Source organism: Labrus mixtus, chromosome 18, assembly GCF_963584025.1.
Source record: "Labrus mixtus chromosome 18, fLabMix1.1, whole genome shotgun sequence".
Classification (NCBI taxonomy): domain Eukaryota; kingdom Metazoa; phylum Chordata; class Actinopteri; order Labriformes; family Labridae; genus Labrus; species Labrus mixtus.
In genome coordinates this window covers 12,703,879-12,731,857 of record NC_083629.1, presented here as the reverse complement: position 1 = coordinate 12,731,857, position 27,979 = coordinate 12,703,879, and the positions used below count along the sequence as shown (strand labels likewise).

Here is a 27,979-nt window from a genome sequence, read left to right as displayed (position 1 = left end):
GTCATCAGCTTCTACCTAGTGCATGCATGTTGTGTAGGGGGTTTCTCACACACGACTATTAAATGAACCTCTGGAGAGCAGGTCAGTCCTTTAGTATGGAGCAAGCATTTGATAAACCTGAAGTTACCTCAGTCCTGTGGTAAAGGCTTTGAGAGCTGGATGATTTTGGACTGTCTAGGGGAACTAAAGTTTTAACATTTTTCCAAGTAGGTGTTCACAGTGGAGGAGGACTTCTGTCTTTCTATTTTTAATTGAAAAATGGAAGATAATGTTAATTTTATGAAGGACATGGGCCCAGAGCAGACGCGGGGTACATGTCCAGAGTTGGGGACGAAGGATCCAGAGGCAGTTGACCACATTGAATGCAGCGGCATCCCAAACGGAGCAAGTAGTCCCCCGCTGGAAACGCGTCTATACCAGAAGCGCTGGATGATCGTGCTCCTGTTCAGCTCTTACTCCTTGAGCAACGCGTACCAATGGATCCAGTACGGGATCATCAGCAACATCATGATGAGGTTCTACAACGTGGAAGCCTTCGCTATAGACTGGCTGTCCATGATCTTTATGCTCACCTACATTCCCTGCATCTTTCCAGTCACCTGGCTGCTGGATAAGAAGGGACTGCGGGTCATGGCACTGCTTGCCAACGCGCTCAATTGCGCCGGGACGTGGATCAAGGTGGCCAGCGCAAATCCCAACCTATTTTGGGTGACCATGCTCGGACAGTTTGCAAGTTCCCTCGGCCAGGTCTTCATCCTCGGGATGCCCTCCCGCCTGGCGTCCGAGTGGTTTGGCGCAGATGAAGTGTCCACAGCCTGCTCAATTGGAGTTTTTGGAAATCAGGTGACTCATGCTGAACTTTTATTTTCTGATGTATATGATTGGTTCCGAAAAACACAAGGGAAATTATATAATGTGCATCTTTAACCTAGCGTTAAGTAGACCAAACCCCAGGGCTGGATGAACCCTTTTAGTGGGCCTCGGGCAAATGCTGTCTGTTTGGCCCCAACCGTCCACCCTTATCAAGACACCCAGAAACTGACTGGTTCCTATTTGATGGGATAATACCCAGCCAATATTGCAATCACTTAATGCAATCAACTCAAAATCAATTGATATTCTAAGAAGTTAAAGATTTCAATACTTCTAAACAACAATGGTCGCACGACCTGATTTTTATGCTGCTGCTTTGCCCAGTTCTCTACCCAAACCTGAACAGGGCACCCATTTGTGCTTTTCATCTGATTCAAAACGTTTTTTGTAATCCTAACAAAGAAGATTCCTTAAAAAAAAAGATCTGTAGTGATCCTTTGACCTCACATTTGGGAAATATTGAAGTTTAGGATAATCTACCAAAAATGACTGAGGCATAATGATCCTAGAGTAAAGTGTGAGGCTGGAGCATCCCTTTAAATGTGTTACAATCTTCTGTAGAGCAATTGTTTTTTTTTGTCTGATATTGAAAAGTTCGTATATCATGCTGTCACCATATTTCTTGACTTTTAATATTTTTGGATACATCTATATAACTGCCTAAGATTCTGTTATCCTTCACCATTGGAGTAAATGTGTATCAAGTGAGAATAAGCTCAGGGGATATTTGAGCCTTAATGCATTCTGGTAAAATCCCTCTGCAGTTAAGGGATATATTTTACTTTTGGTTGCTCATAGTCTGTGGTAAGGAAGCAGACAGCCAGGTGTATTCAAGCTAACATGTTGAAGCTTATCTGTATACTCACAATGCCTGCTTATGTTGAAAAAGCTTATCAGGGCTTATGAATTTCCCTTGTTTGGTGGGCTGTGTCGGATGGATTTGTTGGAGCATTGCACTGACTTCCTGTTGAGCCCAACATTCTTCAGTGGTGGAAGAAGTACTTAGAGGTTTTACTTAAGCAAAGCAGTTAATATCAAATGTAAATCAATCAATTAGTAGTACAAATCCTGTCAGCTTTTTAGATTCGAATTAAACCTAAGAACAGATGGATTAACAACAAAATGTACTTCAAGTAGCAAAGCTCAACAGAAAAAAATCCCTTGTAACTGATAGTCTTTTTTTACACCAATAGTCTAATTTAATAAGCATTTTATTCAGCTGATCCAAGTAGAGCTAATCTGAAGTACTAGTCCTCTATGGGCCACCTAACTTGTTTTTTCTTCTGAGAAATGAAGAGGTTGTCTCTCTTTGATGTAACTGCCAAAGAAAATCAGACATCTGCAAATGGGCCAAAACGGGACACTAATTTTCTGTCAGAAGTCAGAAGCCAAAAGGTTTATGAACCACCAATTACATCTTTTTTTTATTAAGTACATGCAACAAATTATACAAGACAGTGGATGACATCTTTAGTATTGTATGTTTTTTTTCTTAGCCTTCTTTTAGTTAGCCTATTCTAGCAGTTATATTCAACAATCATGAAGTAACTGTTAATAAGTAAAGGGTATTTACCTCTGCAATAAAGAGAAGCAGAACCAAAAGTAGGACAAAATAGGAAAAAACTCAACCAGGCAAAAATTGCATCAAAACTGTACTTGAGTCTAGCGATAGATTATTGCATGCTAAGAGAAAGGATAAACAAAAAGGACGCATAGCTTTCTATTCATAAAGTGCAGCAGTGTGCACAATGGAAAAACATATTCATAAAGAAACTGTTCAAAATCCTCAATTAAAGTGGTTTTATTTTGTGACTCGTAATAGAATATAGTGTATGACAACATCGTATTTGCTCTCTAAGACTGTAGTGATGGCAAACAGAGCTAGGATTGATTTGTGCCGGAACAAGATCCGGCACCTCCCAGGTCGGGACCCGCACCTATTTGATTGGATCCAGCACCTCCCCATCACTCTCAAAATCTGTTGTTATCTCTTGTGACATTCTTGTTTGCATTAAAATTACTAGGGATAAAACTGGCTATGAGATTCACGTGTATGAAACGGGAGCACACAAAATACTGTACAAGGAATGGTTTCGAATTCCGGTGAAGTAAGTGTGAGTCTGCGGTAACACTCTTTTCTTCAAAATAAGGTGTTCACATTCACAGGAAAAACTGTTTTCCTGTGAACTTTCTGTTAAAAAAAGATTTTCTTCAGTACAGCATGGTTCTGACATGGTTGGACTAAATACTTCTTAGACGACATGCACCAGTACTATGAAGTACTTTTACTGTGTACTTTTTGAGTAATCCACTGTCAAAGTCCCTTAAATATGTCATGTTGTTGGGTCTTAAGTTCTAACATTGATGTCACTTACATACATACACCATGATTCTGAAGCGGTTGGACTTAGTACTTCTTCAGTAGGGTACGAGAGTGTGCCTTTACGCACAGAGGTGGAGGGACACTGAAACTTTGCGCACAGACAGAGGTGGAGAGATATGAAGCAGAAACTTCAATCGTCTGTTCTAATGTAACTTAGTTTACCAGAGAAGAGTGTGATCTTCACTGCAGACTGTAGTTACTGTTAACAGACTGAGGCTGTCCAAACAGCCCCAACCTGCGATGAGTGATTGATTGCGCCCTCACTGCTCTTATTATTATAAACTATAAACTGATGATAGGACCCGTATGTGCGAACTTTCAGTGTGCATTTTGTTGGCTGTTGAAGTGTAAAATTAAATGTTCGAAATCTGTATGAGCTTCTGCTAATAAGTATTACTAATAATTATTAGTAGTCCCCAGGATTCATATTAATGAATATGAGTTCGCCCAGCACATATAATGACGTCATCACATAGAATGACTTTTCTCAACTGTAAACAGACAGCACGTCACTCAGAGAGAGCGCGCGAGAGAAACAGATGCCCATTGATTTTACGCACTTCTCCCTTTTCGTATTAAGTGATTATTGTTAATGCTTTCTTTTTCGTGTTTGTATTTCCACAAAAGGCCGTCAATTATAGGACTTAATATGTTCATTTTGGAAAACAATTTCTAACTCTTTTAAACCATGCCTGTTTGTTTTGAGGCTGGCACCCAAATGGGAAATGACGTGTACACCTTAGTCATCCTGTCCTGGCACAGTCCGTAATGTTTGTATATCGTAGTAAGTCAAATAGGCTACTGCCGAGCTCCAGGTATGGTCATCTGACGTTTCTTTTTACCTTTTTGTGAGTGTTTTTGTGGAGGAACGTCCATAAAGTCGTAGCATGTGGGGGGTTGCAGCCATGTTTACAACTCATGAGACTTTCAGGAAGCGTAATATGATCGCGAGGAAGCTTGTAGCCCAGATTGCGACAGTGTTTGAGATAGGCTATGGAGTTTAAGGAGCATGACATTGTTTTATGATCGATCTATCTGCAGTTGTTAAGCGTTTTATTGCGCTGTTTTGGCGGAAATACGGCGAGTATGTAGCCAACAAAGCGATTACTCCGCCTTCAACAGATGTTGTATCCTAGACTTAATAATGAGGCTCCTGGTGTAGCAATTCACTTAAAAAACTTCTGAGAATAGTTAACATAATGTGGATTTGGGGTTGCAGTTTCTGTGTGAGAGATTGTTCGGTTCTCCCTTTATTCCCTTCACTCCCTCCATTCATGGCTTCATGGCTCCATGCAGGTAGACGTGGTCTAGCAGGGGGCTACAGGCAGCAGGGGCACTTTGCTGCCAATCGGAAACTTTCAGTCAGTTTAAGATACTTTTCAGACAGTCACAGCTACAACAGAGAAAACACATGCCTACAGAATCATTTCAGACGTTCTTTTAAAACTCTGAATAGAGAAAAATATCTAAATATGAATGTCCACTCCCAATAACTTACAAGCACATGTTGTTCCCATTATTTAAATAATTGAACCGACACACACTGTTCTTTCTTTGAGTTCACAATAAGAACACAATTATCAAAATAATAATCCTTAAAAATCAGATATCCTGTAAAAATCTTCCCACGCCAACCAGCTGCTCGAACAAAGGGAATGGATGAAAATAGAAATATTTGCATTTTCAAATGACAATTTTTAACTTAAGTCAAATTCACAATATAGAAAAAGCTGTATTATAGTGATTAGCAATTCTAATGGACTACAACGTTCCCTTGTTTCTTTGTTTTTGTAATCAATTAATGAACTTTTTATTGCAGAATGAACATTTAGTCAGAAATACGAGGTATTTTAAATGCTCCATATTTGATGATTGATTGGTATTGTCAACATTAACTCAATGTATCTAAAAAGAATGGTGTGTATCCTAAATCCTACCACAGTGGTAATCCTGCACAAAGAAATAGATATCCATGAAAAATAAGTTTTTACTCTGTTTGATATTAACTCACTGTTTAGCACACTTTAGTACGGAAGCGTATTGCATTCATGTGGGGAATTTTTTTTTGGCCTGATTTCTTGTTATTACGAGATAAGACCTCGTTATTACGAGAAGAGCATTAGGGTGGTGGCGATGAGGAGGTGTGGGTTTGTTTATAGGAGTGTACACTACACCAGTGGCAGCTCATTACAACATTTCAGTATAAACAGCAGGCGATTCCAGCGCCGCAGTTGTTTTTCATGGGGTTAGTATTTTCAGTAAATGCCTAAGCGTATCTTGAGACACCATGTAGCCAGCTTGAATGCAATTCAGATGCATGACTTTATATCTGTGAAGCATACCATATCTATTTAACTGATCCTGGAAGAATAACGCTACATCAAGTAGGTCAGAGTGTGCTTTGCTTTCCGTCTGAAACAAACCTTAAGGCCTTCAGATGCCTGCGCTAAGTCGACAAGCTCATGAGAATACCATCTGTATTACTCAAAGAAGATAATATTTCCCAATGTCTTAAACCAAGATGAAAATAAAACACAATCAAATCAATAACCATCATCAACCGTCATCGTTGCCTTTTGATCTTCCTCCCTTGTCTGCCTGCCACAATGCAAACTACCACTCTCTAGTATCTTTTTAGTCTTTGTAATGTGTGTCTTTTCTCGTTATAACAAGATCTTTATCTTGTAATAACGAGATCTTTTCTCGTAATAACGTGATCTTTCTCGTTATAACAAGATCTTTATCTTGTAATAACGAGATCTTTTCTCGTTATAACCAGATATTTTCTTGTTATTACGAGATAAAAATCTCGTAATAACAAGAAACCAGGAGAAAAAAAAATTCCCCACATGAATGCAATACACTTCCGCACTTTAGCCTTTAGAACCACAACAACATCTCATTTCAAACTCTGATCATGCTCTCTCACACCTCAGTACTTAAAACCTCTTTATAGAGTGTTCAACTATCAGTCTGATGTCTCTATCTACAAGAAAGACAATAACCGAATGCTTGAAACGATCAGTGACTTCTTGCACTTGCTGACTTCATCTAACCATGTCAGTGTATTGACTTTCTACCTAAGTCAATCCATTTTGTGTAATCAGGCATACAGTATAAATACAGGGAATACATAGTGTATTTGATGGAAGAGGCCTATTGTAATTCATAAAGCAGCAGTGTGTCACTTTTTGCATAAATAACATGCTAATTATGCCTGTGATGATAATTCTTTTAATAATATACATGTATATCTCTGGTACTCATGCTTAAATGAACTATCCTGCCTGTAAATAATTATTGCGGGAATTAAACGTGAGGAATAGGGATAGCATTTCCATCACTGTGGCTGATTATGGCTGCTATGTAGGATTGTGGAGGACGGCATATAAAAGAGCTCCTTTCTGATAATCTGGTCAAATTAAGTGTTATTCCTGGGGTGTTTTTTAATCAATGCACTGAAGCCAAAAGAGTAAAAATTGAGCCACTGTGCCAAGACTCCCTGACAGCATAAATATTATAATCCAACTTTTTTTTTTTTGAATCTGTTAGCCTCAGCTCTGCCAGTATTTTATCGCCTTTGACAAATGATGTGATAAGAAGTGATTGGGCATTATTAAATCCAATTAATGAACCACAAACACTGTGATTTAATAACTGGTCTTTGAACAGCCACATGTTGTAATCTTCTGTTTATGTTACGGACGGTTGGAAAACAAGGGAGGTGGACCCAAGTGCAGAAACCAAAAATATTTAATCAAACAAAAAGGCCAAAGGCAACAAAACTCTATTCCAAAAGTTCAACAAAAAACACCGGGATCAAAAACAGGGAGCCACAGAGGAGCACGAGCAAAACTGACATTCATACAACATACAATGAACTGACACAAAAGAGACGAAACACAGAGACTAAATAGACACAGGGGTAATCAAACACAGGTGAGACTAATGACACAGGTGAAGACAATGAGGGCAATCACACAGGGGAAGGAATGGACACAACACTGAGGACAACTACAAAATAAAATACATGAAACACTGAAGACACACAGAACTCAAGAATGAAACAAAACACACTAGAACATAAAGAAACACTAGGATATGAAGTTACAAAAATAACACATGAAACACTAGCCTAGAAAACACACAAGGGAAACAACACCATCAGACAAGAATGAGAACTAAAAACAACAAGAAAACCTAAACTCTGAAAATAAGAAACCAAATCATGACAGTTTAAGCAAAGAGGCTAACTTCCTCTCTTCAGACATGCACTGGTACACAAATCATTAACTTGTTTTATAGTGTATTAAGATGATTGTTTACATTTTTTTAAACATAAAGATCTATTCTCATGATTAAATGGTTTAATATAATTATACACTGCTGCAGATTTAGGTTCATATTTTCACTTATTTACATGTGGCTGAAAGCTCTGCATCTTCACATTGCATCTTTACCAGCCACAAATGTCTCAGGCTCTAGTTGATCATTTTTGTCTTTGCTTAATGGACTTTAGCTCCTTTGTACATCTCTGGGACTGTGTGTGAGTACCATGTGCCTTACTTTTACAATAAAATCAAGCTGCTTTCTTTGACTGTCCCTCCAGATTTACATACCAGAGCTGTTGTCAAGCACTAGTTGAATCCATGACATAAGCAGAAAGGAGGAGTGAAACTAACTAAAGAGACCAATCACATGACTAAAGAGGTGTTGAACACCAGAGCAGGCAGGAGAGCGTTGTCACCGTTGTCAGCTTCAGTCTGTGGCTGGTGGCTTGCCAACACCTCTCATTATATTTGAAACTGCACACCAGATCCACCTTTGCTAACTCAGAAGGAGTAATTAGCAAGTAATCTCCACTTTAGGCACAGCAGGAGCGCTTGTTTTTGATCAGCATGAAGGAAATACCTGCTGGGTGGGAGGGGTTAGTCAGGTAAACTGCCACAGTGTTAAAAGTGTGCAACCGAGGAGAAATGTTTTTCTATTCCCTGTAGCAGTTAGGAGACGGCTGGAGGACGAGGGACGCGTTCCAATATGGGCTCTGAAGATGAATTCTCTGGTGAGTGGACAGATGGATGTGTCAAAACCAGAGACAGTGATTGGACAACTACAAAAGAGAGAACCAGTTTGGGAGAATACAACCAACTGCCTCTGCAGGACAGTTTGGAGGCCTCAGCTGCGGACACCGCACAGCTCCGTCCTCTGATGGAGACAAAGCTTTACAAGCGGCGATGGGTCATGCTCTTCATCTTCAGCGCCTACTCCATGAGCAACGCCTTCATGTGGCTGCAGTACAGCATCATCAGCAACATCTTCATGCGCTTCTATAACATCGACAGCATGGCCATCGACTGGCTCTCCATGATCTACTTCCTCACCTACATCCCCTTCATCCTGCCCGTCATCTGGCTGCTCGACAACCGGGGCATGAGGGATGTGGTTGTGGTCGGCTCGGCCTTCAACTGCATCGGCGCTTGGATCAAGACGAGCACAGCCCACCCGAGCATGTTCGCCATGACCTTCTTCGGACAGTTTGTGTGTTCAGTGTCAACCGTTTATCTCCTGGGGATCCCATCCAAACTTGCTTCCCTGTGGTTTGGGCAGCAGGAGGTATCTACCGCCTGTGCCATTGGAGTTCTGGGGAGCCAGGTGTGTCTCTTCTTGCCTTTTGAGGCTCAAAATGTTGTAGAGTGAAAGAGAGCTCAACTTTAACACACTTTACCCTGAATCTTAATGTAAGTGTGTTTGAAACAGGCAAGTACATGTCAGCGTCTGCCATTGAATGTTTGACTGAGTCCTGAGTCAGCATTGATCATAGTCAAGCATTCTCTCTGCAGTTGGAGGCCTAAAGTGTCCATGTGTCCAAAGTGCTTATGGGGTCTACCTCAGTTTACAAGTATGCCGTCTTGCAGAGGGAAGCAGTTTAAGCATTCATAATTTTTCCTATCAGTTCTTTCACAACTGCCTCAGGCTTTCTCGGATTACTTTACTGTACCCTACCACATGTAGTATAAGACAAGGTGATGAATAAAGCTTTAACAGAATGAGTTCAAAGGTTTCCTTGAAGTAAAACAGTTTGAACATTACCTCCTACATGACAAAAGAAATGTCAGGTCTTCTTTCTTCAAACACCCCCTAAGAACACGGGAGAACAGGTGTGTGATAGAAACTTCCCCAAACTGCCATGACGTGGTTGCAGAGAAGTCAAACAGGGCCAAGTATATCTTAAGAGTTAGGTGAGAGGGTGATGTTTCTTCTGATTGTCCTAAGTTTGTTTGTGTATGTGTGTTGTGTTCTCCCCAACAAGTGGAGATGTTTACGGCAGGTATAGTGTACTGCTTGGACCGCCGAAGCTTCCGTGGTTGGGGTAAAAATAATTGTTAAATGTGAAAGCTACATCCATTGCAAGCTAGCCAGGACTGATGTCAATGTGGTGTGAGGTCATATTTCCTTCAACTTCACATGTAGAACTTTGTTTACCTTGCTGTGGGAATGGAAAAAACCTGGGTGTCACATGACTTTCAACTTAAAAGATCATGCAGAGGATGCAGACATTTTGCAGTAGAGTGACAGAGTTTTCAGAGACATTGACATGATCCAGAGTGATTTACAACGGGTTTCAATCAAGCTTTATACTTCGATTTTGCTCTGAATTATTCTCTCTTTACAAGCCATTAAAACAGTCAATGTCCACCGAAAGGACTATATTTTTTTTTTTTGTTTTTGTGGTTGCACCATAATCATAAAGCCTTTGATGGTCGTTAACCTCGTCAACCTTTTTTTCCCCTTCCGTTGAAGTTTGTCCTCTCTCACCTGCCTTCGTCCAAACAATGCATACCGCTCATTGTTGCACATGTTCTTGTTTTGTCCCTAAATCCTGAACCCTGCTGTTTAAGACAAAAGGGCACATTGTTGACGCTGTTGACTTGCCCACCAAGACTTTATTCCTTTCTTTTTCATATCCACTTGGATGTTTATAAGTAGTCCACATTAGCAGAGAGTAGGCAGGATTTCTGCACAGCTTTGAAGATCAGACAGAATGAGGGTTTGTGTTCCAAAAATAACTTCATAAAAGAGGCAAGAATAAGCTTTGCATTTAGGACAAGTTATCAAGACTTGCTCTACTCATTCATGACGAACACAGAATAGGGAAATGCTGTCTTTTGTTCCCCTTCAAAAACGTCACAGTAATTAAACAGATGACTTTACAATTACGGTTTGATATCTCTAGCAAACGACGACAGGGTGAAGTCATGATTGTTCATTTAGCCATTGATACATAACATCAATATAGCGAAATTTCTGATGCGTCCTTTTGCTGTAGCGAGTGACAGGTCAATATATCTGGGCAGCTGTAACATACCCTCCTGCACACACCTTAAGGAGCATTTCTTGTCAGCTTTTAGCCCTCCCCTTTCCCTCAGAGCAGAGGGGCCGCGGCTGGTGTCCCCTCTGGAATGTTTTTGAGGCTGTAGGAAGCTGAGGAAGTTGGCACTACTCGTGGTACTCAAATTTGGAAAGTTTAGTCCCAACCCATACTGTATGTCCCCTTGGATTATCTGTGCATTTTGAAGCTTGTTTTCTGACAGAGTTGAGATGGTGATGAGATGGTTGCTGCCTTTCTCATACGTATGGAAACAGCTTGTTAGCTTAGATTGGCGTTAAAATTGGTCCCAACAGACACCAAATGAAACTAAATTGACCTCGGGCGGCTGTGGCTCAGTTGGTAGAGGCGTCACCTCTCAACCAGAAGGTCGAGGGTTTGATCCCCAGCTGAGCAACATGTCCAATGTGTCCTTCGGCAAGACGCTTAACCCTGCGTTACTCCCGCTGCTTCACTGGCGGTGTATGAATGGATTAGTACTTACTCTCTGATGTACGTCGCTTTGGATAAAAGCGTCTGCTAAGTGAATTGTAAGATTGTAACCTCCCAGCACCTTTAAACGGAGGGGTAAATAATTTGTATTGTCACTGTTAAAAGTCTCTCTACATAAAGAGTAAACTGATAGTTTTGTTTTCCCTCCATTTGACCATAATGTTTTGATGCGTGTCCTTGATTTGATTCCTGTAACATTTGGACCAGGCTTGCACAACAAACGCACATCATCCTGCATCTCCCTCTGTCAATCCCATCTTTCAAGCCCAGCACCGTTCAGATGGCTGTTCTTCTGAGTATGCTTCTGTTGGAGGTTTTTCCTGGCCACTGTAACTTTGCTAAATGTTGCTTAGTGCCGTGCTCATGATGGATTAATGTTAAGTCTTTGTTGGTAATATAACAAAGAGTAAGGTCTTCTTTTTTTTACCTGCTTAGTGTCTTGAGATAGCATTTGTTATGAATTGGCAATACAATTAAAGATTGATGATCAAATTAAGGACATATACATAAACACATTGCAAAAGACTACCTGAATTAAATAACAAATAGACTCCATTGATCCACACTCAGCATGCAAACATTTGACTTCAAATGATGGATACATTACTACGTGGGCTATACTATGCATTGCACTGAAAAGAACAGCACACCATATGCACTTTGTAAAACAGCAGTAAGACAAAGGAACAGTAGACTATATCTAATCTGTACACATATATTTGTTATTCATTGCACTTCATCTCCTCATGGCATTGCAAAATCATTTTTTGTTGCAGGCGGTGGACAGAGCGAGGTCAAGTGTTGACTGTTTGCATTTAACTGAAGGATAGATGTGACAGTCATAAACCTCCCCAAGTAATAAGCATACCTTCCATAATGTCAAGTTATGAATAACAGAGACTCAAACACATCCCTTTTGTGATTGTTACTACTTTTCTGTTTATATGTTTTCTGTTTCTGAACTTGTAATGATTCTTTCTCCCTTTAAGGCTGTCTACCTGCTGTTACTGTGTGTTTGTGTGTCTGTGTGTACTAATCAGCTAGTAGTGCAGGGTCTTTTTTTAAAAAACATTTTCTGCCTCTTGCCTACAGCTGGGTATTGCCATTGGGTTCTTGATCCCACCTATCCTTGTGCCTAATGTGGACGACATGGATGAGTTAGCACAACACATCAGAATCATGTTCTACATCAGTGCAGGAGTGGCCACCGTCATCTTCATCCTTGTCATCATCGGTAAGTCCACACGTGAAGCTGAATATAGATCCATTCACATACAGGCTCATAGAGTAGATCAGAGCAGTCCGAGCTCTTTGCTCACTCATGCAAAGAACAACAACTGCATGTTCCTTTCAGTTTCATATAATAAACCCTGTTGTGTTTTTAATTTGTGTTGTAATATTATCCAGGCAACAAATTATTCTTGTGAATTTTTTTTGCAACTTTAGGGTGTATTCTTTGTTAACAGTGTCATTCATTACTTGATGGTCCAGCTTCTTGTCTGGTTGCTGGCCTGTTCATGCAGCGCAGCAGAAACGCTGAGCTGTGCTTTCTACCGAAAGCTCCACATCGCTGCAGCTCACTAGAGCAGCAGCTGCAGTAATTGCTGTAATTGTCCACCTTTTTAGATGGGATGTGCTTTGACACAATGTGAAATACAAGCAAGGAGTCAGGAAGCCATGGACCATGGCCATGGTGTTTTATGTAATCATCTTTCCCCTCAGCTCAGATAAATCCTCCTTTCACTAAAACTCACTGACAGTCAGAGAAAACTTTAGAGAGTGTTTCTTCCTGATAGTTACAGAGAAAGATCCTTGGTTAAGGTAAAAGGGCCACTGGTCAGATTAATTGTTGCACTGTAACACTTGTGCTATGTTAATATATTATTCAGAGTGATTTGATTTATTGTATTGTATACAAACAAGAGTTACCTTCCCCAGACAACTGAACTTTACAAGTTTTGGGAGGCTGTGACTCAGTTGGCTCCAGCAGCTTCATGTCCGATGTGTCCTTGAGCACGACATTTGACCCCAAGTTGCTCCCGCTGCTTCGGAATGTGTATGAATGTGATAAGTCAATAGTGATGGTCACTTTACGGAGCAACCTTTGCCATCAGTGTGTGAACGGGTAGGTGTAACCTGCGGTGTGAAAGTGCTTTGAGTAGTCCGTAGACTAGGAAAGCGCAATACAAGCTCAAGTCCATTTACCATTTACAATTAAAGTATGTAACACAACATTATATTGACTCGGAGTTTGAGTAAATGTAACTGCAGTTTTTTTTATACATAATCCAGTGTTTCCCCTACCATTATATTTATATATTATATTATATATATATATATATATTTTATTGCCTTTATTGTAGAGATAGGATAGTGGATAGAGTCAGAAATCAGGGAAAGAAGTCATTTAAGGATACCTTTCCGATAGAAAAGAACAGCTGTCATTAAAAGTAACACATGAACACCAAGATTCCTTCAAGTGTTCGCGTCGGCGTGTCGGCGCGTGTGTCCCCTCCCCCCCACCCCCCCCCAAAGCTGTAAACCTAGGGGAAACACTGTAATCTGCTACAAATTGCTCACTGCGTTCAAGACTCTATGATTAATAAACCCAATTTAAAGACTCCAAACATAACATAAGACATAGTTTCATTTTCATGACTACTTACTAAGTTTTAATGACCAGAGAGATTATAAAATGAGGAAGAACTGCAAACAGATTTAGCAAGTGAATTATAATAAATGAAAGAAAAACTTTGTTTCAAAGTGAATAGTCTACATTTGAAACCACTCACATGGGATTGAAGCAGAGATAAGTTAATTTAACTCTGAGTCCAGTTTCGAGCTATTTTAGAAGCTTTGAACTGCATCTTATAGTCTTTCAGTGTGGATTTATCCAACAACTGTAGTGTTATGTGAAAAGACATCAGGAAGTTTATGTTTGTAAATGTTTATGTTGAGTGTGTTGTGTGTGCAGAAGCTAATCTGGGCCAGGTTACATTGATACTGAAGGTAGTCCTTTATATTTTCATTAGATCAGTTATAAAAGCGGAGGAACAAGCAAATGACTTAACAATATGTAGCAATAGCCGCCCCCTCGTCCTCCTCCCCCCACCAGTTTCTTTACCATAAGAGAACAGGTGATCACTTTGAGTTAAATGAAAGGAATACTTCTCTCTCTAAGATCATAAACCTCTTATATCTTTAACACGAAAGTAATCTTGTGAAATATGTGTGTGTGTGTGTGTGTGTGTGTGTGTGTGTGTGTGTGTGTGTGTGTGTGTGTGTTTTATCCAGTGTTTCAGGAGCGACCAGAGATCCCTCCCACTCAGGCCCAGGCTCAGGCCAGGAACATCCCCCCTGAGGACTACTCGTACATGGCTTCTATCTTGAGACTGCTGACTAACAAACCGTTCATGCTCCTGGTGGTCAGCTATGGTGGGCCCCTCCATTTTATTTACAGACTTGTTTTAGGTTAATGTTAACTTAAAACACCTGAGTACTGATTCTACATTACACACTTGTGCCTCTAATGGTTTATGTAGGCCATATAATGTAAAAATCATTCCATATCTTAGAGATAATAAGTCATTAAGTCATATAGTTAAAGTCAGAATAATCCCAAACAGAAAGAAAACAGAACCTCACATATGAGAAGCAGGTAACAGAGGAACATCCTACATCACATTGGATGAAGTAATATCAAAGCATACACGACTTTACTTAGGTCTTATCACCTCCAAAGATAGCGTGATATCGCTGCAGGGTCATATGAAGGTCATGTTAAATGACATCACATAGATATGAGAGGAGGAGGTTGTGTGTCGTTACAGTGTCTTGATGACATCATTGTGACATGCAGGTCAGACAACGTCTCGCATGCTGCAGACAAGTATAGTCTCTTTTTTTTTTGACCCCTTTAGAGCTGAGTGAAATGACCCAAAAGTAAATAAGTGGCAGCCATAATAAGAGCTGGATGAATTCTGTGAAGGCAAACGAAAGGTGCTTTAGGGGTTTGGCTGGGTTGGGTTTGGAACCGGAGGGTCGCGGGTTCAATTCTCGGTGTGGACCATGTCTGGAAATTTGTCTGGTAGCTGGAGAGTTGCCAGTTCACTTCCTGAGCAAAGCACCTTTTTCCCCCCGCTGGGCAATCCCCTTCACTCTGACATCTCTCCATTGGTGCATGTCTGCAGCATCCTGTTTGTGCATGTGTGTGTATTTCAGCCTATGTGTGTGTAGCATGTCTCAATAACACAGCGTAAAAATGTAATGTCCCCTCGCAGTTTTTAATAAAGCACATTTTCTTTAAAAAGAAGACACCTGTCGAACAAGATTTTCAAATAAACTCAAAGTAGAATAAAATGTAATGAGTGTTTAATACATAAATAAAATAAAATATGTGAAGTGGAAGGTTTTTCCTACCTGGTCATGAAAAAGCGCTCATGCTAAAGGTTTAAGGCGGAGGTCCTTTTTAATTGACTATTAAACATGCTATCATTAATCCAGGCTGGAATGTTGGAGCATTATTGAGGTGAAAGGTAATAGAGATAAACAAGACTCAAAATAGACGTTTACACAAACATGTGTAAACACACCGTCTTTATCATCTGTTGTTACAGATATGAGGATGTGTCATTGTGACACATGGACATCCGGTACACGGCCGATGTGTCACTTTGATCTAAAGGTCTTTTTCGAGTCGTCACGTCTTTTTGCTCAAAGGTCACATTACAATGACGTCATGTAAATGATTGCTAATAGGAAGAATACAGAAATGTGAACTTTTACAAATGGATCACTTAGACATTTGGACCTTTGGACCTCCTTGTGTTTCAGGCCTTCTCATAATAGTTTTGTGTTTGTTGTCTGCAGGTCTGAACGTTGGCTGCTTCTATGCTGTTTCAACACTGTTGAACCGGATGATCATTGAACAGTATCCTGTAAGTCCCAGTGTGTCCCTCTCTAAAAAAAAAAAAGAAAAAAAAAAAAAGTGCTACAGTCTTATGCCTCCTTAGCTTCTTTACCTTGTTTTTTAATTAGTTTCTTTCATATACTCAGTGTCACGCCTGGCTGGCTGACGTTTTGTTTGATCTTCTTTACGCTAATAACTGTAAAGCTGCACTGTAGAAGACCCTGACACAGATAAAAGGGGTCTGGGACTTTTCATTTTTAATGGCTCAGAGCTTGGAGGACAAGATGAGTGTAGGTAGAAAGATTTCTAATGTGGTTCACACGGTCTTTCCTCTCAGGGTGAAGAGGTGAATGCTGGGAGAATTGGTCTGACAATAGTCATTGCTGGCATGGTAGGGTCGCTCATATGTGGACTTTGGCTGGACAAGACCAAAACCTACAAGTAAGATGTTTCTTTAAAATACATTTTTTACTTTTAAACCATACACTTTGAAATGGTAAAAAGGTTTTTTTTTTTCCCAAACTGAGCTCAAAAATACCTAAATGCATTTAGAAGGAAACAAGACTCAGTCAAACTCTCCATAGAGTTTTCTCTCTCTATAGAGTGAGAGAAAACAATCAGTACAAGATACCAGATCTTCAAACATTCTTCTTCAATCTAATTATTAAATCTCAGTCATTTCAGATGTTATGAATTTTCTACTTTCCCAAACACAAATCATACTTACTGTACATACTCTTCACAATCTTTTTGTGATCACCATTGCAAATAAAACCGTTTTTTTTTTTTTTTTTAAACTTATAGGCTAAAGATGAGAAGCGTGTTCCCAACATTTCCTGAAAGCCTCAAAGAAACAAAAGAAAACTCCTTTAACAGCTGGTATATAGTTTACTGTTTTGGACCTACATCCATTACATTGAAATAGGGGAAACATCAGTAAACTATATATGTTCTCCATTAAAGTATATTCAGTAGGTCTGCTATACAGATACCTCTGGGTTTCCAATTGATATAACTCATCATGATTCAGGCTGGATACAAACCTAGGAATTTCATAAAGGGAGTGTCCACAGAGATTTATTGGAGCATCCGTGTAGGCCTATACTTTATCTGCTTCTATATTTTATAGTACTGCAAACTACAAAGTTATTTGTTTTAATACAAGAAGAAAACTTAGGCAGACAAGAGGCTTTTTGAAGCAGAGCATCAAGTTAAATACAAAAGCAAGCTTGGAATGATGCTAATCTTCAAAATGAAAAAAAGTTTACACTAATGTCTAATACTTGATGGCCCTTAAGGAAAGGGTCATGGTTTTGACATCATCACCCTTTGGGGGACCATAACAGTCTGTTTAAAAATCCATCCACACTACTAACATGTCAAAAAGTAAACTTCGCTTCATGTACTTCCAGTGAATCTATGATACCAAAATTCTGAAGAAATGGTCGAACAGGATTTTGAGTCTTCAGGTTTAACACAACAGTGTTAACTGTGCTGTTACATTTGCTTGGCTGTCTTAAATCAATCGTTCACTGTGAGATGTCTGAGTGAATTCAAGCTTTTGTTCAAAGTGAGCGCACAAATGAGAAATCCTGCGGAACTGCGTTTAAGATCTGAAGTCGCTCTCGGCTTATCTGAACTGACAGGCTTTACTCTGCTGCTCCTCCCAAGTCGGATCTCAGCCTTTCTGCGTTTCCATTCAACATTGAAAATGTAATAATTAAATCTTAATATCTGAAATTTTCAACTAGTGTCTGATTATGAATGCTATATTTTTGATCTTGATCATCAATTTCAATACTTTTTACTTTTCTCCAAAGAGCAATGGCTCATTTTCATCTGTTTTCTTAGTAATATACAGTACATTTAAATATGGTATACTACCTTCAGTGAACTGGCATGCAAACTAATACGACTGGGAAAACAATTCTTCAGTCCTCAGATTCCTTAAATGCCATCAGGATGCTTGACTGTTTAAGCCCTCGAGCCCATAGATCCATGTTGTTCACCCTCACACTCCTATTGTCCCAAATAGAGAACAAAGACTTTATTAAATGAACGAAAATGTTTTGCAGCATTTTTCTACGCATGGTTGTGCAAGAGAGAGCTTCACCAGAGTAAGCCTGTTTGTGCAGGTGGTCTGGGTTATGTTAAGGGGTTTCCAGCAATTCAGAAATATTTCTGATGCTGAGTTTTCAGAAAGGGACCGCTCATTACATACCCATTTCACCATAAAGTTATAATGAAAAACACATTTGATACGTTGTAATCTTTTCATGACAGAAATGCAGGATTTTTGTAGGAATGACATCTGTTTACTGTGTTGTAAAATTCTCTCTACACGTTTAAAACATTGAAATGATGCATGTTGAATGTCCAAGAGAAGCGCTAGAGATTACACATGCTATCAAATTTCAGTGTCTTCCAGATTGAACTTGAGATCTACATTATTTTTATTTCTAAGAACTCATGACATTGAGGGAAATATTTTTCCCCTTAGAAAACAAAAGGCGTTACAGATATGTGCATGTTTTTACAGAACAGCTTTTTCATGACTGATTTCTTTATCCTGATCATCTTTTCCAGGCATGAAGCAAACAAATTGGATTTTAAACTCTTATTTTAAGATAGAATCAAATTGAGTTGGATTTCTTTAATGATTGTAGAGTAAAGTATTGCAGTGTTGACACAGAAATACTGTAGGCAGTGTTCAACGCATCTCGGCTGGGGAGTCACTGTTTCATGCATTTTCCTCTCCTGTCTCCTCAGACAAACCACCTTGGGCATTTATCTCCTCTCTCTCATTGGGATGCTGGTCTACGCCGTCACCCTCAACCTGGGTCACCTGTGGTTGGTGTTCATCATGGCAGGACTTTTAGGGTAGGTCACCATTACAGATGTTATACACATCAAAACCATGCAATTTAACATGCAAAATATTTGTAAAAAAAATAACCCCTGCAAGTTAAACTTCCAGACAATACTAGATAGTAATGGGCATTATATTTAAAGCTCGCATATTATCCTGCTTTTCAACCAGTTTAAATAAGTCTCAGAGCTCACCAAACCATGTCTGTGAAGTTTCTTGTTAAAAATAAACACTGATCCTGTATTTCATTAATTCAATAAACCCCTCTATTTCAGCCCTGCTCAGAACAGGCTGTTTCTGTGTCTGTAGCTTTAAATGCAAAAGATCTGTGTCTGACCACGCCCCTCTGTAGGGGGATGTGGCTCTGGCTTTCTTGCTCCATGCCCTATTGTTTATGGTGAGAAAGTATGCTGCATTCATGTGCTGCTCGGGTTTCCGAGTTGGGAAGTTGTTCTTCCGACTTTAGTGTGTTCAAGTGATTTCAGTTCGGAAAGTCAGAATATTGTAACAACAGCAAAAAAAAAGCGTTGATACTATAAAGAAGATCAGTGAACTGTCACTGTTAAAAGTTATATTCTAGCAAAAAGTTGATGTGCAATACGTGAATTAATAAAAAAATTGTTAACATTAACGAAACATATTTTTCCCCCTATGTGATGAAGATTCTGATGTCAAGTCGGGAAGTCAGGCACCTAATTCTTTTCTGAGTTTCCGAGTTGTTGTTCCGACTTGAGCAGGTGTTCATGTGCATTTTACAACTCAGAAACTAGTTTTTCCAATGTGTCCGACACCACATGAATGCAGCAGTAGACTTAGATGGCAGAATAAATGCATAGCTGTGGGAGTGTCACCCACCTGGCGGAGGGGTTACTTCCCTTTGTGATGTCACAAAGTGAAAATCTCTAAATGGCCTGTTTGAGCACACATTTTCTGTTACGTGGAGCAGACAAAAGACGGAGAGCATGTACATTTCTCATATTTTTTTTTTTAAACTGACTAGGGACACATTAGTGTTTGAAAAAACAAAAATGTATTTTGCAAAATATTGGTCCTTCAAAATATATGTGAAAAACACCCCTTTTTTTTATTTCATGACATTATCATGACACTTTCGAGTCCTTGAATTGGACAAATATTAAAGCCATTCATGAAATTCAATTAAATTTTCGAGTAAGATAGGGAAACTATAAGCAAGCTCGACACAGATATTTAAGCTTGAACTCTTATGGTCAATCTACACTCGAGGTCTCGATATATAGCTTTCAAAGTTGACAGAATAAGGAGCTTCACTTTTTGGGTTCAGTTATACACTTATCATGAACATCCTATGACACAGTTTAGCCTTCTAATCTGGAGGTTAAAATTACACCCCTGTCTCTCACATTTGATCCGTAAAGATCTTCATTTGACTAATAATGCCTTAAAAGATTTCTGTCATTATTATAAACATATTCTGGTACACCTCATGTTTCTTTACATTTCCTCATCTGGCATTAGTGCTACTTTGTCAGAGCCAAATTATCGCTCCAATCATTTTTGAGTCTACTTGCCATGTCTTTCTAATGATTGCTATTTGTGGTAAGCTGATTATGTCCAGAGCTGGTTTCCATAGCAAATCCTCTGTCTGGCTTTTATTCCCTGAAACTCAGACAGAATGTATTATACAGGAACATACACGCGGCCTACTTTAACATTAATAGAGCTGATTTTCTGTTGCTGGCTTTTGATGAAAATGTCCGTCTGTCTGTCTGTCTGTCTGTCTGTCTGTCTGTCTGTCTGTAGCTTCTTCATGACAGGATATCTCCCCCTGGGCTTTGAATTTGCCGTAGAGCTCACCTATCCAGAATCAGAGGGAACCTCATCGGGGCTGCTTAACTGTTCAGCTCAGGTTAGCATTATTAGCATTTTTAACTATGAAAGCATGGACTAAACATATGACCGGATACCATGTTTTTCATCTCTCATTTCAGATCTTTGGAATCATTTTCACCATCGCTCAGGGGAAGATTATTGATAAATGGGGTACTTTAGCTGGAAACATCTTCCTGTGCATCTTTCTGCTGATAGGATCAGTAATGACAGGTAAGATATTAACCTTTCTCTGATTCCTCAGCACACTTCCACTAAACTACACTTAACGACATCCCAAACAAAAGTGAACTTTGACCTCAGCTCAGCAGCCGTGGACACAAAGCATGTCACATTCTCTCTAAGCGTCTTTGAGTATTTAGAAAAGCGCTATATAAATCTAATTTATTATTATTATTATTATTATTGTTAGAGGCACTAAGAAATAACATTTCTTTGTGTAGAGGTTGGGCAAAACTGTAAATACCCCCTTTAACAGTGTTCACAATCCTTAGGGCGTACAGCAAGTTACACATGAAGTCTCATCTGTTTTTAATGACAAGGCTGCCCCCTAGTGGCCAAAAGAAGGATCAGTATTTATTACAGGCACAAGTCAATAAAAATAGTGACTTACCTTTTTGTTCATGCTGAATTGCAAACATGAGTTGATGTGTCTTCCAAAATGATTCTCTTTCTGTATAACGTTTGAAACTTTTTACTAGTACCTAAAGCCAAAGCCTGTGATTAATGTCGGTGATATCCTTTAACATAACAACCTGCTAGTTACCACTTTCAAAGCTATTGACATCAATGCTGTAATTTGGCTCCTAAACTATCTTGGAAAGAGGAGACCTAACTTGTTTTGTAGATACCTTGCAATTTGACGTAACACTGAGATATAGCGTGGCACTTTCCAGCCTCCTCTCTGTTTTTCAACCTTTCGGAGCCCTAAAATACACTGTACTGCAGATGTGAGTCATCACTCATCGGCTTTCTTTCTTTGATTACAAATTAAACACAATCAGTCGTAAAACTTTTCCCTCTCCTCTGTTCTTACCACAGGATTCATCAAATCTGACCTCAGGCGACAGAAGGCCAACCTGCAGGCTGAGGTGCAGACAGCGAGTGTAAGTACATGTGTGTGTGTGTGTGTGTGTGTGTGTGTGTGTTACACAAAGTCAGAGGTGGGATCTTCACATCCCTGTGGAGAGGGAATGTGTGAGATGCCGCCCTGACTCTGCGCTGTAGCAGTCCTCACACTGAAGCATGCAACCCAGGGAATGCGCTCAGACTGTATTATAAATTGTATTATACAGTCTTTGGGAATGCAGGGTGGCACTGCGGCACGGGTTCAAACCTTTTCTCTAATCTCACTAAAAGCATCCTCTCACACACTGTTTGCAGAACGCACAATTCTGCTCTGTCTGACAGCTCTGCCACTGGCTATAACAGCGTGTTTCTTATATATTTCCTGTGAAAACCAAACTCTGTTTTAAGCTTTTGCAAAGATGAGCTTTCTTGCCCTTTCTTATGGGTGCGGTTGCCAGCTGTCAATCAGATCAGTACTCTGAAATGATCCATTTTATAAGTCACTAAAATGATGTGAATAACACCAACAAACACCTTTAATACAAAATACAGGTTTAATCTAATTAATCTGGGATATGCATAATGACAAATGTTTTTTGTTAATAACTGATATGTTTTGTATCTCCGAATTAAAATGAAGTAATACCAAATAAAACTAAGTGGCATCTAGCTGCTCACAATTGCCTTTAATGTTCTCACAACAAATTTGCTGCTCACATTTTGCCTTGCTGAAGAAAAGCTGCTGCTGTGTTTCTTTGCCTGTTCAAAAACGTACAATTCTAACAATAAAGCAGCTGAATCCTGCAAAATATCAGAACTTAAATGAGAACGAGAACCTTAAATAAAAGTACACTTAAATGATGTGATATTTTGCATGATTTGCTGCATGATGAAAGGATAGAACAACATATCAGTGCATGTCGCAGTGCAGTAATGCTTCACAGTTAGGCAGTTTGAAAGTGGAGATGGTGTGTGAAGGATCATGAAGGTGGCTCTCAGAGGTGTGACACCAAAGCTATCGTTCCAGCCTACAGACTCTGTGTCGTCGGTACAGGACTATGGCGCCACAACGTGCAGTGCCACCTGGCAACGGGAGTCTTGACATAAACCCACAAGCTCACTAAAACCAAAACACACCTGGGAAGGTAGGGGAACAAACACTCTGCAGTAGTTAAACTATATACACACATATAAAGGACAAGGGCACAATTTACATTAACACACTTTTTTCTCAAAGTGCCACAGAACCTGTTGCCATGGTTTTAAATAGTTACAAAGCACAATGGGTTTGAATTTACAAAACAAATATTTATTAATTGACAGGCATTATGTTCATTTCTACTAAAAAGAGTTCAATTGTATTTCAGTTCATAACAAGGTTTTCAGTAAGAGCATCACTTGCTTTTACTGTGGAATAAAACATGATCCGTCGACAAGAATCAAAATTTGTTTCAGTCTATTTCATAACCAGGTAAAATTCCTCACAGGAGCTTTCAAGATAAAATTAGTTTTAAAAAAATGTTTCTAGCAGTTTCAAGTTATTTTGTTTCAAAGCTTTTTTGCATTGATCAAAAAAACTTTTTTAACAGATCATTTGACATTTGTGATGAATGACAGTAAGAACTGTGAAAGGGAATAGGATGTTATTGAATTTTGGTCCGCGTTATTGTTTTGTTGTCTTTCTGAACTCTGTGATAAATTAACATTTTTGTGTCCTTTTATTAAAGAAAATGTATCCATTTGTTGAACAGTAGGTTTTTATAATCTTTTTTTTTTTTGTCTTATGTCCTTTACAGACAAAACCAGCTGAAGTAGAAGGAGGCGTCTCTGCACCTGTAACCCTGAATGAGAGGAAGTTCTGAGGACACTACCTCACTCACAGATAAAAAAAAAAAAAATCCAAACACTGACACGTCAATGAACATACATGTGCAAATAGAAGCTGCTGTGAAGACTGAGCACATGAGACTGAGTTCATACTGAGCAGCGATCTGTGAGGCTTTAAATGTACTGTACAACTCGCCTCTCTGGCATTAACACCAGAGAGACAGACTGATATCCCAAGTGCAATTTAACTCATCCCAAAGCAAGCACAAGTCAATCATGCATAAGGGAAACACACTTGGAACTACACAAGTTCTAAAACAACATATTTCGTAAATGTTTATTTTATTATTTTATTTAATGTAGACATTTGATACGTTTTAGTGCTGTGCAGCTGTCTTCACACTGACTCCAAATGACCACACTCAATAACTGAAATGGACTTTTCCCAAGATTTTTCCAACCTACTCTGATTACTGTTGATAGAGTGTTCTTGAAATGAATTAGCAATATTTAAATTCCTATTAGTGGACCAATATTTTGTGTAACTGGCCTCTGTCGTTTCATTGCTTGAAGGAGCAAGTCTAACGCAGACTGTCGAGTGTGACCGGTCATGGTTTTCATGATCCGGATCTCGTGGACGTTTTTACTCTGTGAACTGCTGATTTTAAATATGAACGATGATATGCATCAGATCACAATTTTGAAGGTCGGTTATGTCCTTGTAAGACTGTAAGGGATCTTTAGTGGATCAACACAATGTCAGTGTCTGGAATATTAAGCATATCAGAACAACACAAACGTGATTAAAGGATCAGGCCAAGCATGCTCTGATCATCATTTTGCACAATCAAATGTTTTTGATGCATTATCCTCTTTGATGGTAAAGTTGTTACTGAGAAATGTAGTTCATGCTGTGTTCAATGTTTTGCTTGATGTGGCTAGTTCCTGTTTTATTTTGATTTATGTGATTTAAAGAGGTGCCATATTTTCCGTGGCATCTTTAGAACATTTTACTGTGCTGTTAAAAAGGTTTCTACACACTTAAGAGTTTATAAAGAAGTTCACGCTGCAGTGAGATTTCTTTTAGGCTGCATAGAGATGAATGTTTTATTTCTTCTTGAATTTTACAGTGAAGAGAAAATGAGTCAAGTATTTAAAAAGACAACATTAAAAACAGGATTCTTCTGGAGTTTGTTTGCTCCATATTTTACTGGATGGCCTAAAATATTTGAACTGTATCTTTGGATAAAAAGAGTGCCAAAAATTTTTTATTAAAAAAATGTTTAATAGCACAATGTGCACTTCTTAACTGCTTTTGAATCTATCCTAAACCAAATCCAGAGTTTTAAGACAGAAATCATGTAGTAAAACATCTTACTTTAACCCAAATATGAGAACTGAGCAGCATAGAATAACAACCTTTTTTTCTAATATGGTGCATAACACTCATCTACACCAATGAAATATAAAATGTCTCACAACCTGTTTACAACGTTGATAAATACGTCAAAAATCACATCACTAAATAAAACTTTTATGGAACAATAATTGTGCGTCATCTTAAAGGGTTTACAAACTTTTTACAGCACAGATCAAACATGAAAAGAATTTGCTGAGAGATGTGAGTCTTTGTAATGAAGAGCATAGTTTTATACTGTAAAGTTGTCAGAGTTCTTAAGAAAATCATGAATAAAATTAAGTATATGAACTTGTTGTATGATTTGATAAAACAAAAACATCACTGTCATTTCCATAAATCCAAAAGTTTACAATTAAATAAAAATGAAACCATGAGCACAACTATTTATGAATGAAGGTCATTCAAGCAATGACTTTAACATTCACAAACTTCGTTACATATTACCAAATTGAGAATGAACTCATGATGAACATATTGTTTACTGTAGTGTTACATACGCTTCTGTAACAAAAAGCTCTCTGATTGCAGCAGCAAAACTCGGAAAACATGTAATACAGACCAGCTAGAGATGTATAAAGTCTTAAGAAGATGTTATCCTCATCCAGATCTGATGTTCTTCAAGGCAACAAGCAGTAGTAAAGTGGGACCACACCACAAGTGTCCAGTGGTTATTGTGGAGGTGGGTTCAATGGACCAAAGGAAAATCTGACAACCCAGATTCAGTTACGCTTCTTCTGTCTTGCTCCGACTTCCTCCTGTGACTCTGGAATACACTGGTATCCAATCAGCATTCCTATGACAGAGAAGCCTACAGAAACACAGCGAGATGTTTAGAGATGTGTTAAAACCCTTGAAAGACTGGAAATGTGTTCATTCCTCACTCACTTGCCACAATAAGAGGTGCCATGACCCCTATCGTCAGAGGTGCAGTTTTGTAGATGAATGCCTCAGACAGAAAGTGGCCCAGCGCCAGCACAAACGTCCATAATGTGATGTGATACAGCCTGCAGGACCCAGAGCGACACAAAGTAAGAACACATTACGTCTGCCAACATAAGCAGCTCCTAGGAATTGAGAACTGTCTCACGTTCTGTTCTGGATATCAATGGCACATGCACAGCGGATGATCGATGACAGTAACGTCCAAATACCAAAAGTTCGAGCCTGGAGACCATTCACTAAGGAAATGGGAAGAAAATGAAAGTCAGGACGGCAGGGGTTAGGGAAAAGAGTTCAAATAAAGCAGAATAAATAATAGGGGAAATAAGCCATAACTCAATTTTAACATAATAAGAGCCCTATCAATCTGCTTAGGTAATAAAAAAACAAGACTTAATGGTCCATTTTAGAATGAAGTCATATATGCATATAGTTTTTAAAAAGTCTTCAAAAAGCCAGTAGGGACTCTAATCTAATTGTGTGTGTGTATATGCTCAAGCAAAGACAACATCCAGTCAGATCATTTTAAATCTCACTAGCATTGGCCTAAAAAAAGATATGGTGTTATTTATAGTGGCAACCTTTAAAGTCATTTTAATATGGTCAGTCAAACATGGTTTTCTCACCAAACTCAGGTGTGCCTGTGTAGAGCTTTTCTGACAGAAAACTGTGATCTCTGAAACTCTGCACGGTGTTTCCCATCGCGATGACGGACACCATCAGCAACCAGCTCCGCAGGACGTTCAGAAAGCGACTCATCTTTTCTGTCAAACGCACCGGAGGAAAAGTCAGTGTGGTCAGTGCGGAACAAAAAAAAATTCAGACTGAACGCTTATGCAAGTAGCTGGTTCTGCTGCAGCCAGAATAACAGACCTACTTACACATCACAGTCACTGTCAGCTAACATAATAATACAGCACTGAGAAACCTAACATGACAGCTATAACCTGGTAGGTACAACCAGAGGACACATTGTGATAAAATAAGATGAATGGTTCGTATATTTACCTTTCAGTGTCTATTAACTACGGTGTAAACATGAATTCAAAACAATTGAGTAGGACTCCGGCCAGCTGTGTGCGGTGTTATATTCACAATGAAACATGTCAAGCTTGGACTGCGGCTCTGACCAATAACAGGGCTTAACAAATGGTTCCATCAAATCGTACCATTTATATGATTGGCCCGTATTGGCATTTAGGTTCCGCCTATTTTCTTCGCCAGCCAATAGTTTTAGAAAACCCAGTCACCTGTAGACTGTAAACTAGGCTGCATTCAACCAAAGAGTACATGTGAAACGAGAGAGTTCTCCGTAAAGACTTTTGTCGTTGTATCACACGGTAGAAGTTAACATATGTATATGTTTACATAAATAACTGATTTAACTTGTTATATGATATGTTTACATAAATAACTGATTTAACTTGTTATTGATATCTTAACTCAAGGACTAAATCTCTATTTTCACATGTTCTCGTTCATCATTGACTTTTTTATTTAATCTTCGTAGCTCCTTCAGTTAAAAAAACATTCATATCAAGCCGTCATAAAAATAAATAATTCCCACATTGCCTTAAACTGGTTGGTTTATTATTTACTTCCAATATATTGCACACAATTCAAATTATCCAAGAGAATATATTCGCTATTTGTCGTTTGAAAACAGTCACAGCCACCCACCTACAGGATGCAGTGTACAGTTTGGTCAGGTGGACAAATAAAGAATTGTCCACGAGTGCGCACTGCGCATGCTCCGTCCTCTGTTGCTACTCAGTTGTTGTAGTTACCAGGAAGATTAACCGCGATGATCAACTGGGCTGACATCAGCTAGCTCGCTAGCTAGGAGGTAGCATGCTGTCGGATATAAGTCAACGCTGGTGTTATTTACGGAATTTAAAACAGCAATGAGACCTTCTCAAAATAAGTAGACTTTACCCGGTTAG

At 39.1% G+C, this 27,979-nt stretch overlaps 2 protein-coding genes across 7 annotated transcripts; one reads left to right on the top strand and one right to left on the bottom strand.

The window, feature by feature from the left end:
• The first annotated feature begins 52 nt into the window (after positions 1–52).
• On the top strand, positions 53–25,385 carry flvcr2a (FLVCR choline and putative heme transporter 2a). Of its 6 annotated transcripts, none has more exons than XM_061063416.1 (11): positions 3,962–4,071; positions 8,254–8,908; positions 12,228–12,369; positions 14,430–14,570; positions 16,005–16,072; positions 16,382–16,485; positions 18,814–18,924; positions 20,696–20,801; positions 20,884–20,995; positions 21,824–21,888; positions 22,878–25,385. In XM_061063416.1, the coding sequence occupies exons 2-11, from the start codon at positions 8,294–8,296 to the stop codon at positions 22,950–22,952; spliced, it is 1,539 nt and encodes a 512-aa protein (XP_060919399.1). In that variant the 5' UTR covers positions 3,962–4,071; positions 8,254–8,293; the 3' UTR covers positions 22,953–25,385. The 6 variants fall into 6 exon arrangements, with proteins under 6 accessions (XP_060919403.1, XP_060919399.1, XP_060919401.1 ...); XM_061063418.1 differs by having other exon boundaries at positions 3,987–4,071; positions 8,257–8,908; XM_061063420.1 differs by lacking the exons at positions 3,962–4,071; positions 8,254–8,908 and adding an exon at positions 53–843.
• Positions 25,191–27,176, bottom strand: erg28 (ergosterol biosynthesis 28 homolog). Its single transcript, XM_061063423.1, has 5 exons — positions 27,046–27,176; positions 26,663–26,814; positions 26,185–26,275; positions 25,983–26,101; positions 25,191–25,905 (listed from the first exon to the last, which is right to left on the bottom strand). Exons 2-5 carry the CDS (start codon positions 26,793–26,795, stop codon positions 25,817–25,819), a joined length of 432 nt encoding a protein of 143 aa, XP_060919406.1. The 5' UTR covers positions 26,796–26,814; positions 27,046–27,176; the 3' UTR covers positions 25,191–25,816.
• Between the last annotated feature and the right edge of the window lie 803 nt (positions 27,177–27,979).